General features: G+C 35.7%; 1 protein-coding gene across 1 annotated transcript; it reads right to left on the bottom strand.

Annotated features, from left to right (window-relative positions):
• Nucleotides 1-5,087: 5,087 nt before the first annotated feature.
• Nucleotides 5,088-13,022, bottom strand: si:dkey-29p10.4 (E3 ubiquitin/ISG15 ligase TRIM25). Its single transcript, XM_058750498.1, has 7 exons — nt 12,735-13,022; nt 9,828-10,681; nt 9,370-9,465; nt 8,580-8,828; nt 8,430-8,452; nt 8,205-8,353; nt 5,088-6,844 (listed from the first exon to the last, which is right to left on the bottom strand). Exons 1-7 carry the CDS (start codon nt 12,958-12,960, stop codon nt 6,288-6,290), a joined length of 2,154 nt encoding a protein of 717 aa, XP_058606481.1. The 5' UTR covers nt 12,961-13,022; the 3' UTR covers nt 5,088-6,287.
• Between the last annotated feature and the right edge of the window lie 511 nt (nt 13,023-13,533).

Genomic DNA, 13,533 nt, shown 5'->3' with positions numbered 1-13,533 from the left:
GAGAGAGTGAGAGCGATAACACCAAATTTAACACACCTGCTCCCCATTCACACCTGAGACCTTGTACCACTAACGAGTCACATGACACCGGGGAGAGAAAATGGCTAATTGGGCCCAATTTGGACATTTTCACTTAGGGGTGTACTCACTTTTGTGGCCAGCGGTTTAGACATTAATGGCTGTGTGTTGTTATTTTGAGGGGACAGCAAATTTACACTGTTATACAGGCTGTACACTCACTACTTTACATTGTAGCAAAGTGTCATTTCTTCAGTGTCACATGAAAAGATATAATAAAATATTTACAAAAATGTGAGGGGTGTACTCACTTCTGTGAGATACTGTAAATATCCAAATATTTCAGTTGGACAATGATGGAAAATAATATTCAGTTTTGTTTGTCAAGTGGGAGAAATTACATTATATCCAATATAGTACATGATGTATATAGTATATATAGCATATATAGTTTATATACACTCTCAGAAATAAAGGTACAAAAGCTGTCACTGGGACGGTACCTTTTCAAAAGGCACATGTTTGTACCTAAAGGGTCTTTTAGTACCTTAAAGGTACATATTAGCACTTAAAGTGTACATATTTGAACCTAATAGGTACAAAAGTGTACCTTTTGATAAGGTACCGCACCAGTGACCGCTTTTGTACCTTTATTTCTGAGAGTGTACAGTATATAGTATATATAGGTGTATATAGCAATTATATACATATTTTAAATTAATATTGTTTGTGTGTACTTAGCGTAACTCTTAACTAATAGTTGCAGACCTGATTTTCTCACAAGTAAGGCAAATTCTAATTGTAAGTGAACATCACTATGAACACAAATGGACTTGTGTTTGAATAGACTGCTAATGTAAGTTTACAAAGCTGTGTGAAAAGCTCAGAAATCATTTCCATCTTACTGCCATCTCAGTAAAAGTCCTGCAAGCATTAAACATGCTTAAGAGCTTGTGCTGTATGTAAATTTGTTTTGAGTAGCTGGTTATGTCTATTTCGATTACAATACCCAGAATGTCAGTCTCAACTGAGAGATCTGTTCCATCCATCATAATTGTGGTCTCACTGAGTGACAGCTTAATTAAAGGACTGACATACTCTGTCAAACCCATTTAATGAAAATTATGAGGATGAGAGAGGAAACAACATTGTTGTTAGTATGCTTTATATGTCGACTGTGAGTGAATTCCCTCAAGTGAATATTTCCGCTTAAATGAATTTGCTGCCAAAGGGAGCTGGTTATGTCACTTTTCATTTTAAGATGGAATTCTTCACGAATCTCAAGTTAAATATACAAGTGTCAGTCATATGAGGTTGATGTCAAAAGTCCTTTGAGTGGTCATACTGAATGTTTTATATTGTATGTAATGTTACTGAATTTACCACAAAAGCTCCTTCACAGATTTTTCATTTCATTTTTTTTTTTTTTCTTCAGAATTGCCATTTTAACCTTAGAAGTTAAAGAGCTAACACTGACGCAACAGGGTGTGGTTTTTAATTTATTTTATTTTTTTAGCCAATATTTCCATTTTTGACTGTCAATCTCATATTTTGTGTTTTAAAAAAATAAATAAATAAAAATTATAAATGGGCCAATAAATTTACTACAGCATTCTGTGAGTCAGAGAGGTCAAAAACGTTTTGCTGGCCCTGTCTGCAAGGGTCATTGCTAAATAATCCGCAAAAATTACCAGAATAAAATATTTCAGTTAAATATTTAAAATAATAAATATTTTAATTACACAGAAATAATTTAAAATAATAATTAAATAATTTTATTACACAGAAAATAAAGCTAAAAACAAGATGTCTTTTCTTTGAAGAAACCATTGAATCCAGTACACGTCATTTTTGAAACCTTGAATCCAGTTCACCCTTTCTTTTTTCTAAAGGCATGTTAGTGATCTTATTGTGAATGATTCATCCATGTTTTTATTTAAATAATTTTTAATTAAAATATCAAAATTCAATATTCCAGTGAATCAAAAAAACCTCCAATTATTTAGTCGACTTTAGTCGATTTAGTCGACTCTGGCTGTTTCCTTCAAGGTTGCATTCAGATTTGACGCCATATAATTAATAACCAATGGATAAACCAAGTCTCCAACCTACTTTTTTTTTTTTCCTTCAAAAATCAGTTTAATTTGGATGTTTTTTAGGTGATGCATTCTAGGGTCAAGTAGGTGGAAAGGCGTTTTATATACAGTATACACTGTGTTCCGAGTCTCAAGTCACATTGAGGACAGTGTCAAAAGCCTTGTCCTCTGAGAGAGTTCTTGGAATATGTACATTAGCCAGCTGGTCATGTCCTCTGTCCCTGGCCATCTGTGCTAAAGGCTGAAATGAACATCCTCACGGGAACAACGATAATAAGTGAAGAAAATGATGAGGCAATGTGCTCAGAGAATTCAAAGTCAAATCACCAGAAAATAAGATCTGCCTTAATGGCACAGAAAGTCCCAGACAAAAGCTCCTTGCACTCCGGATTGCCGTTAGGTATAATAGTATATTCCGAGATGTGGAACAGTCAAAGGCATTGTTGCCAGGGGAACCATCTATAGATAGTATACAAGGAGATGTTGTATACACACATGATCAACAAAGGGCTTCCTTATGGTTCAAAGGAACAGGTCACCAAATATGAATACATGCTGAAAATGATTCACCCTCAGGCCAACTGAGATTTAGTTGAGTTATGGGAGTTAACTAATTATCTACAACTAGTTCCACAGAAATTTTACAGAAGTTTCCAACCTCAACTAATGTTTATTATTTGGGCATCATAAGAAATTGCTGTGGAACTAGTTATTACATTTTATATATTTTTATATTTTAACAAAACTGTTAAAAATTATTAACTGGTGTCTTTCGATCATTGAAAACACAGATTACAAAACATAATATCCTTCAGATAACAATCTGCATTTATAACATTTTTCATACAGACTAAGCATTACGTCACTTTATTCACAAATGGTTCCTCTGCAGTGAATGGGTGCCGTCAGAATGAGAGTGCAAACAGCTGATAAAAACATCACAATAACCCACAAGTAATCTATGTGACCCCAGTCCATCAAAAAAAAAAAAAAAAGCTGCGTGTTTGTAAGAAACAAATCCATAATTAAGGTGTTTTAACACCGATTCTGGTCAAAATACGAGTTCATAAACCATAATAATGCTTCCTTCAGTGAAAAAGTCCATTTACTTCACAAGACGTTAACTGATGGTTTGGAGTCAAGTGGATTGCTTGTGTGTTTTTATCAGATGTTTGAACTCTCATTCCGACGGCACCCATTCACTTCAGAGGATCCATTGGTGAGCAAGTGTAATGTCAAATTTCTCCAGATCTGTTCCGATGAAGAAGCAAACTCATCGCTTGGATGGCCTGTGGGAGTAAATTTTCAGCCAATTTTTGTGATGGGGAAAACTATTGCTTTAATTAAAGTGCTCTTAAAGACATTACAAGTGAGTGAACTTGTAATGATGAGTTATCTACATTGCGCTTATTGCATATCCTTACTGAAACTGATATTTCAAAGGAAAAAAACATACATACTACAGACGCTTTAAACTAACGGGAAAAACATATGTTGCCAGGACTTATTGATCATATCATTTTTTACAGTGAACCAATTCAGAACATTAAAGTGATTTCCCCAGAGACAAAGATAAAAGTGCAAATAAGGTCATCAATACAGCTTTGCTTGCTTCTTACCACCACTTCATAACGATGTAAGAGACAAGGTCTATATATAAACAATTTTGATTAATTCTGAATATTGGAATATCAAAAATAACACACATCCAGCATCAAGTCTACTCAGCCCTTAGGAAAAAGCAATGACAAATGAATTTCTCCAGTAAATTAGTTTTATCTCAGTAGGACTGGGTGTCCTCTTCATGTCTCAGCTGTTTTAAATTCACACTGGGATAGAAACAACATGCAAGCAGTCAGAGTACGGTGAGCAGCTGTAAGGCAGCTCACATATTTCTGCCAGTTACAGCAGAGTGACGGAGCGGCTCTGCACCTGTTTTTCAGGCAGCTGGGAGCCAAATGACCCCTGACTAAATGTCTGTACCGCTGAGATAGAGCCTGGCTTAGGGCACAGGTTTGTTGCCATGGCAGTGCACCTAGTTTGCCTGTAGAGATGTTCTACCAAAAAAATGTGGAGGTGGAACTTCAGAGGAAATGTTTCAAAAGTGAAATGGCAACTCTTACAAAGCTGAAAGACTAGGTTATATTTCCCATCATGAGTATTGTGAGATTGTAAGATTTTAAATTTGAAAACTTTTTAAAAATACAATAGAATATTGGATGACTGAGTATTTAACATTTCAGATAAACGAATGAATTGGATTTACTTGTAAACTAAAGGTGCATTAAAAAATGTATACTATAAACAAATGAATGATTTATCAGCATGGCAGAAGTCATTTGAATCTGTCTATACAGGCATGTATTGACTTGCCAAAGGGGTCTTATCACATCTTCACTATATGTTTTCTTCACTTTTTATTTGTATTTATTAACCGGGTAATTTGTATTGATTTGAAATGAATTGAATTGTGTGAGGGTGCGGTACAGAGAGATGTTCTTGGAACAGATGACTCACTTTGTCTTGCACCTGATGGACTCCTCCCACAAGTGGCTCGAAGGAAAATAAAAGGGCACAATGTTATTTACAAAACACAAAAAAAGAGAAAAGCTTTTCTGACAATACAATGCAGTACAGTACAGGAAAAAAACAAAACAATCAGACCATTTTTAAGAATCATCTGCATTTAATTCATTAAGCACTGCAGCACAGTTCAAACTATCTGTTTGATTTCCTCAGTTTGAATTAAATGCCAACATTTCCTCTGTTTAGATATTGAACAATACTGCCACCTAGAGTTGAACTGGAATATTCATATTATAAACAGGCTGAAATATTAAGTAGTTCAACATTGGCAAAACCTATAAAACAGATGACATAGATATGGTAGTAAACATTTCAAAACCATCAGAAAATTGATTGAGATACTAGTAGAAAAATATATACATAAAAATAAACCTGGATAATGAATGGAAACATGTTCCATGTTGGAAAGTGTTTATTATTACATTTATGAAATAAGACTAAATCTCTGAGTTTCATTTGGAATGTTGAATAGTTGTTGTCTTCAGATATTTTTTTACATTTGATTTTGCCTTCATTTGATTTCTATGTGTGCATGTAAATATAGTGCAATTTTATATTTTACTCGATATAAAAATACAAATTATTTATCTCAAGTGATAAAATTACTCGTAGCAAAAACATAAAAAGAAGTTCAAGAAATGGCTGAAAAAAGTAAAAATGCTGTGCAAGATTGTTTTGATAAAACACCATTTCCAATTGACATATAAATGGATATATAAAACATATTTGGAATGGAAATAGAGTTTTAAAAGGTCAGATATGTAAATCCTACCCATTAAAAACCAGCAAATACCACCACCATCATCATCATCATCATCAATCATTCAGAAAAAAAATAGGCCATTGTTTTCAAAACCTCTTACACTCGGGTTCAGCAGTTGCGACTTGGAAATTATGTTTTGTGGACTGTAAAAATGATTTGTATTGCTTAAAGGAATAGTTCAATAGTAAATAAAAAATGCTGTTTATTTACTCACCCTCAGGCCATCCAAGATATAGGTGACTTTTTTCTTCAGTAGAACATTAAAGATGATTTCTAGCTAAACCCATGGTCTTTGGTGATTCATACAAGTCACTTTGAGAGGAAAGAAATCACTACAAAAACACAAAATGAATCCCAGTGGCTCCTGATGATATTTTGAGGTCTTATGAAGTGAAACGATTAGTCTGTGCAAGAAACTAAACATTATTACCTGTGATTCATAGCCTCAGATAAATGGTCCCGCATTCTCACTCTTTCTCTCATTTGATGTTTGCATGCTTGTATTGTTCGAAATGGTATTTTCTTTTGATCCTGTTGTAAACCACAATGGCGTAATTTCACATTCGCACATTTGTCTGAGGCTAAGGAAAAAATGTAAATAATGTTCAGTTTCTTGCACAGACCCTCAATATATCATCAGGAGCCGCATGGGTTAATTTTGTGTTTTTCATTTTATAAATCACAAAGGATGATGGGCACAGCTAAAAATCTGCTACTGTTATATTGGAGAAAGAAAGTCACATCCATCTTGGATAGCCTAAGTAAAAAAAAAAAGTATTCCTTTAACATGATAATAAAGCCTTTCATAAAAGCACAAACATAGTCTAGTCTGTAGCGGTCTTGGTAAATATATCACAGATGCTGAGCTGCGTTTTAGAAACCGCCAGTGCCGGATACAGTGGCTCAGTGAACGTATGCTCAAAACTGTAGAGCAAAGAAAGAGATCCCTCCCTGGCCACGCTATAAAAAGACAAACGACCCTCGTTAAAATTCAGCAGCACCCCGACCTTCCGGAGTTCTGCAGAACACACAGGTGAAGCTACCTTATCGTGTAGGGCTTCCACCTTTCCCTTCTCATAAATTAAACACCAAGAATTAGGGTAGAAACCAATACGGCAGATGTCCTTTTGTCCCTTTCTGCCTATCTGTCCATCACAGACGCCCACCTTCCAGCGGCCCTCATCCAGAGAGACCTCAACTTCCCAGTAGCAGCAGCCTCCGTCTATGGCATGAGAGCCCAACACCTGAGGAAAAATGTTGAAGCGTGACTCCTGCTCGGGGTAGTCCTGCTGGGTCTCACTGTACTGCACCGTCCTGTTCTCATCTGACAGCACCAGCTTCGGATGGACAGTATCAGGATCTAGAGTTGGGCTTATCCCATCTGCAGACAGAAACATCAGCTGTCAAACATTATATTCGTGCCTGCCAATCAACTCTTCCAGTGGCCCCAATTAATATTTTTTACTTCACCAGGCAGCACGTGTGAGCAACAATGACAACAAATGACAAAATACTATCATAATAGTGTAATGAAGATATACTGTATATACATACAGTAGGGTGACTGAGGGCAATTATAATATTTTATCAATTTTCTTTCATAACTGTATGGAATCTGTAGCATTATAATACTGAAATACTGTATGATTACAATTTAAAATATTTGTGACCCTGGCTGTGAAAACCCAGCTAAAGTCATTTTTTTTGTGATTTGCTGTTTTTTTTACATAAAATCATCCTTCATAATGTAAATAACATTCTGTGAAAATGTAACCTTGATATCTTTAATATTGACTGAGTAAGACCATGTCAAAGATTGAAATCATAGTGAAATTAATGGCTGAAATCAAACTTTGATCCTTGTTATCTCATTAGATTTTGAGACTTTAGCCTGGATTTCACAGAGAGGGTCATGTAATTTATTCCTGTCATTTTCAGGAGTCATTACTCGGAGCCACATGATCTTTCAGAAATCATTCTAATGTGCTGATTTTGTGCTCAAGAAACATCACTGTCGAAAAGGATTTGATGAATAGACAGTTCAAAAGAACAGCATTTATTTGAAATAGAAATATTTTGTAACATTATGTCTTTTGATAAATTAAATTCATCCTTGTTTAATAAGGGAGAGTTCACTCAAAAATAAAAATTCTGTCATCATTTACCCTCAGGTTGTTCCAAACCTGTACGAGTTTCTCTCTTCCGTTGAGCATAAAAGGAGATATTTTGAAGAATTCTGCTGGTCCCCATTGACAATACTATATGCAAGTCAATGAAGACCAGAAACTGTTTTATTACCCATATTCTTCAAAAATCTCTTCTTTTGTGTTCAGATAAGAAACTCGTACAGGCTTGGAACAACTTGTGGGTGAGTAAATGATGACAGAATTTTCATTTTTGGGTGAATTATCCCTTTAATATAATACTAATTCTTTTAAAAATGCAATTGAAGAAAAACTGTAAGTGGTACAAACATTACAAATATTTACAAAAAATTATTATAATGTACAGCACATATTTGTACAATTACTGACATACATTGATCAGTGGACTGATAAAAAATATTTAAATTTGTTTAAAATGTCAATAATATAAAAAAATGTCTTAAAGCATCTCAGAGAAAGAACTTTAATGAGCTTATTCTGAATTCATATCATCGCTATAGGTCATCTTATAATTTTTATATGTTATTCCAGTATTGTAGTATGATTTATACTGTGTGAAGTGTGTAAAAGACTCACACAGCAGTCTGAAAGGGTCTCGATGAGGCAGTGATAGGAGCACAGTCTCCAGTCTCCTCTCAGTCCAATCATTAAGACAGTCCAGCCGGTTATGGTTTATCTCTTCGGGTGTCTCAAGATTTTGTACAGGATCAGACAATTCAGCCAGTCTGGCGGAGGACATCAGTTTTACTTAATGCACATAATTATATAATAATCAACAAATATTTGAACCATTTTACTTACTGTCCTGCCATCTTGCTGTATTCCTGAAATAAACAGTAAAAATTGCATTACATATATGCATTTGTAATTTCATTAATAAAATAAAAGTTTAAAAATTATATTTTCTTTTGAATATTTAGATCAGTTTAAGATCACTGCTGCTTGTCATACCATGATGAAGGCCTGATCCTGGTACTTAGACGCCCCTTCAGCATTGGTCATTCCCTGCAGGGTGTTTAATATACTCTGGCTAGATATCAAGGCACCCTGTAATGTTTGCAGCTGCTTTTCAGTGCTTCCCAGCACTCTGTCCTCTTCCTGGGTCACACAGAGTAAAGCCTGCTCCTCCTCTTGCTCCAGAGCTACCCGCATGGCCTGATACTGCTGCAATACGGCCGCCCGCACGTCCTCCAGCCCTTCCTGCAAGAATCACAAAACGTGAGGGAAGCAAAAGCTCCAGTGCACAGAGCTATTGTATGTTAATTTATTACTTTTATTTATAAAGCTTTTAGTAATTTTAATTATTTTAACTTAAACTTGTTTTTTTCAATTAGTTGACAGGACAACATTTCTAATTTTCTTTGAAGCATTTTAAGTTTATGTTTTTATCTAATTCTGATATTTTATTTTATTTCAGCTTTATTTCAGTTAACAAAAATGACTTGAAATAGTTTTAGTTAATAACAACATTGGACAAAGAGAGCATAAACCCATGAACAACTTAAAGTGATAGTTCTTTAAGATGTTCAAAAGCTCTCGGATTTCATCAAAAATATCTTAATTTGTGTTATGAAGATGAACGAAGGTCTTACGGCTTTGGAATGGCATGAGGGTGAGTAATTAATGACAGAATTTTCATTTTTGGGTGAAAATAAATCAAATAAATAAAAAATAAATAACTGTAACAATAAAAACCTCGCTAAACCGCAACAATTAAATCAACAAACATTATCACACTTACCTGGACACCACGTTTTTTATCACTGAGCTCAGAGAGTTTTTCCTGAATGGACTTTTCAGTTTTTTTTATTTTTTTCATCTCATCCTTCAGTGAACCCTGAGAGATTAATGCAGATAAACCAATGAGCAACCCATTTCTTTGAAAGAAAGAAATTAATACTCCTATTCAGCAAGTACACATTACTCAAAAAAGTAAAAGTAAAGACATTTATATTGCTACAAAAGATTTCTATTTCTAGTTCTTCATGTGAATTGCATTTTAAAATATTTTAAAATAGAAAGAATTTATGATCAAAATTACTTCAAAAACATTAACTAAATGTTACCAACATTTGAACAATAGTATACTACTAAAAACTACAGGTTTAACCAGAATCTTGAGCCAAATATTAAATCACCAATTAAAAACTATTTAGAAAGGGAAATGGTGTTTTGTAAAATTGACCAATAGTCTCTCACCCTGAGCTCCTGCTCTGCCTCGCGAATGCTGATGCACTCGTGTCCCTTGTGTGAACCAACCAAGGAGCACACAGTACAAACACACACTGCACATGAGCGACAGTAGATCCGGTTCATCTCCTGGTGCTCCTGGCATCTCCAGAGAGACACATCCTCCACAGCGTTCACCAGCGGGTGGTTCTGGAAAACCGGCTTTTCCAGGTGTGCCCGCAGGTGCTCGGAGCACATGGAGGCCCCACAAACCAGGCAGGTCTTTACCGCCACCTTCTGTTCTGAACTGGGACAGTAATGGCAAGGCACAGAACTGCTCCTGAAAAGTCTGCCTGACGATGATGCTGCTGAGATAACGAGGGGCTCTCCACTGTTAAAATCTGTTTCCTGCCTTCCAGGTGTATGAGAGGTGGCACTGACTGCTGGTGAGGGGGTTTTCTCTCCCTGAGGTGTGTTGCTCGTCCTGGGTGAGCCGGTGTCACTGCAGGAAGCCACAGGATGCTGGTCTTGCTGAGGGGAACTTGTGTTCCTCTCAGGAGATGATTCTACATGAGCAGATGGCATCTCATCTGTGTCTGGAGGCGTGTGTTGTGAGGATGTCTCATTCGTAGAGGTGGTCCCCCAAACCATTGATGGAGACTGGCTTCCAGAAGAGCATTCGTCTGCTGTGGCCTTTCTTTTCCGTGGTATTGATGTGTCTTCATCAGAGTCAATGATTCTGATTACGTCATAGTCACTGACGGTGTTATTAGATGGAGCTGAGCCCAGTCTGTGTCCACTGCTGTGGAAAGCTGAACTGAACTTCCTCTTCCCGTGCCATTTCTTTGAGTGCCGGCTGTACAGCTTCTTTCCGAATGGCCAATCTACTTGAAAACATAGTATTCCATTAATGTATATAAGTGTTTCTTGGTTATTTATTTTATGGTGTCTTTGTTACAGTGTAATAGACCTTGGTCAGGTTAGATTTCATATTTAAAGTAAGATGAATTAAAACGAGGCTGTGAGAGAAAGGCATGCACTTTATAAAAGTTCTAGTCCAAGTGCTATAATCTTCACAATTTAACAACTTTCAAAACTGTTTCATGTAATTACTGAGTAATATAAATTAACAACACTTATTACTTACATACTATAGGGTTAAGGCTCGTTCGCACCAAGCACGATAACCATAAAGATAACGATAAAGATATAGTTCTAAAAATCGTTCTCAATATTAAAGAATAGCAGAGTCCACACCACAACTATAAAGATAAAGGCACAGAGAAACGATATAAGTTAGTTGGAATCACTTCCAGAACGATTTTTTTCCAGCTGATGAACGATACAAACATTGACAGCCAATCAGAATCACGAGCTCGTGAATTTAAAGCGGCAGACGCGCGTGCACTTAACAGACGATATCGTTCGCTGGTGTGGACGCTAATATTGTTATCTTTATAGTTATTGTTCTTGGTGTGAACGGGGCTTAATCCAATCTCTAAAGCCCCGTTTACACCAAGAACCATAACTATAAAGATAACGATATTAGCGTCCACACCAGCGAACTATATCTCTGTTTATTCTAAGCATAAGCTCATCTGCCGCTTTCAATTCTAGAGCTCGTTATAGCAGGACGGATTCTGATTGGCTGTCAATGTTTGTATCGTTCATCAGCTGGAAAAAAATCGTTCTGGAAGTGATTCCAACTAACTTATATCGTTTTTTTGTGTGCCTTTATCGTTGTAGTTGTGGTGTGGACTCCGCTATTCTTTAATATTGAGAACGATTTTTAGAACTATATCTTTATCGTTATCGTCCTTGGTGTGAACTAGGGTTAGTTACATGTAATAATGCATATTGTACTGTTATTACTAAAATAAGTACATGTAACATACAACAGGGTCACTGTAAAATAATGTTTTACAAGGTTTTCATCACCTTTGGGAAATTGTAGGGTTTTTTTAGGGGTTGACAGATTTCAACTTTTTATTTTTGATATATGAATAACAGATTAAAACAGTCTTGGAAACATTTTTACCTTGCTTTTATGATTTAATTTTAGGATGTACAATTGCAATAATTTCATAAGGTCATTTTTAAAATGGATTTTACTTACTTTATATATTTATTTATTTATTTATATTTAGGGTTGTTTTACCCCGTCCTAGACTCTTTCTTCTTAACACTATGAAAATTAAATGTACAATTTTTAAAAACTTTTTGACAATGATTGTGCTTAGTACATTTTTCAAAAATGCAATCTTTCAGTTGTGGCATCATTTCCATCACAACAAACTATTTTACCCCAAATAATTTTTTATTCAGAACTTGTTTATCAAAGTAGAGCTTGAGTTGAATTATCTACTGTATGGTCAAGGTAAATATCACTAAATATTATAGTGCAGCATTTCAAATAATTTTGCAATTGTACAATTTTGCACAAAGTGTAATATATATATATATAATTAGTAATGTGTTTTAAAATACATTCAATAATGTATTTTAAAAATCTAGTTATGAAATTAGGAGGAAGATATTGTATTGGTACTGTGGTGTAAATAGTCATTCCTGAAATAATAAGAAAGACACAAATACCATAATTCTCCCAACATACAGTATGTTGGATATTGTTAGCAGACAAATTAAATAAACTAGTAATGTGACTGAGAAACGTTTATTTGTTTATTTTTCTATGACTTTTAAGACCCATACATGCATCATCCCATTGACAATTTAAAGCTTAATGCTTGGAACCTGATAGGAGACAGACAACTTATCCACAACAACAGATCAATACACAGAGTAGTTGTGGCCTACTACGTCACGAGCATAGACTGTGGTCACGACACGAGTAACTTACACATGTGCAATATAATAATAACCTACACATGTTCAAGGTCAACAAAGTCAACATTTATTTTGTGTTAATGAACGTACGTGTGTCTGGTGTGGCTGCAGATGTTGACGCTCCGTCGGTATAGTCCGGCAGATGCTGGTACTCGTACCTACACTCAGGGCAGTAATACGGTCCGGTCTGAGATCCGCTCCACAACTCTCTGATACAAACCCGACAGAAGCTGTGAGTGCAGGTCAGCGTCACCTGCTCCCGACACTCCTCATAACACAGAGGACATTTCAGAGGTTTGTCATTAGATGCGCCCATATTTAAAGCGTTTTTTACAGCAGACGCCTCACGATCGAAGAAACGAAACTGACCTAACACAGAGTGGGCGGAGCCTCACCTTTTGAATCATGCAAACACAGTATTTACTCTGCTGCTCTTAAAGCGACAGTGCACAATATTTTCTGTGCATGATGGCATAATTTTATCTAGCTATCTACTCTTAAAGTGACAGTGCACAATATTATATCTTTGTAACACAATATTTACTCCGCTGCTCTTAAAGTGACAGTGGGCAATGTTTTCTGTGCATGACTGCATCATTCTATCTATCTATCTATCGATCTATCTGGCTATCCATTCTTAAAGCGACAGTGCACAATATTATATCTTTGTAACACAATATTTACTCCGCTGCTCTTAAAGTGACAGTGCGCAATATTTTCTGTGCATGACTGCATCATTCTATCTATCTATCTATCGATCTATCTGGCTATCCATTCTTAAAGCGACAGTGCACAATATTATATCTTTGTAACACAATATTTACTCCGCTGCTCTTAAAGTGACAGTGCACAATATTTTCTGTGCATGACTGCATCATTCTATCTATCT

This window comes from Onychostoma macrolepis, chromosome 18 (assembly GCF_012432095.1).
Source record: "Onychostoma macrolepis isolate SWU-2019 chromosome 18, ASM1243209v1, whole genome shotgun sequence".
Classification (NCBI taxonomy): Eukaryota; Metazoa; Chordata; class Actinopteri; order Cypriniformes; family Cyprinidae; genus Onychostoma; species Onychostoma macrolepis.
Note: the sequence above shows the minus strand (reverse complement) of the source record. Positions and strands in the feature narration are given on the sequence as shown.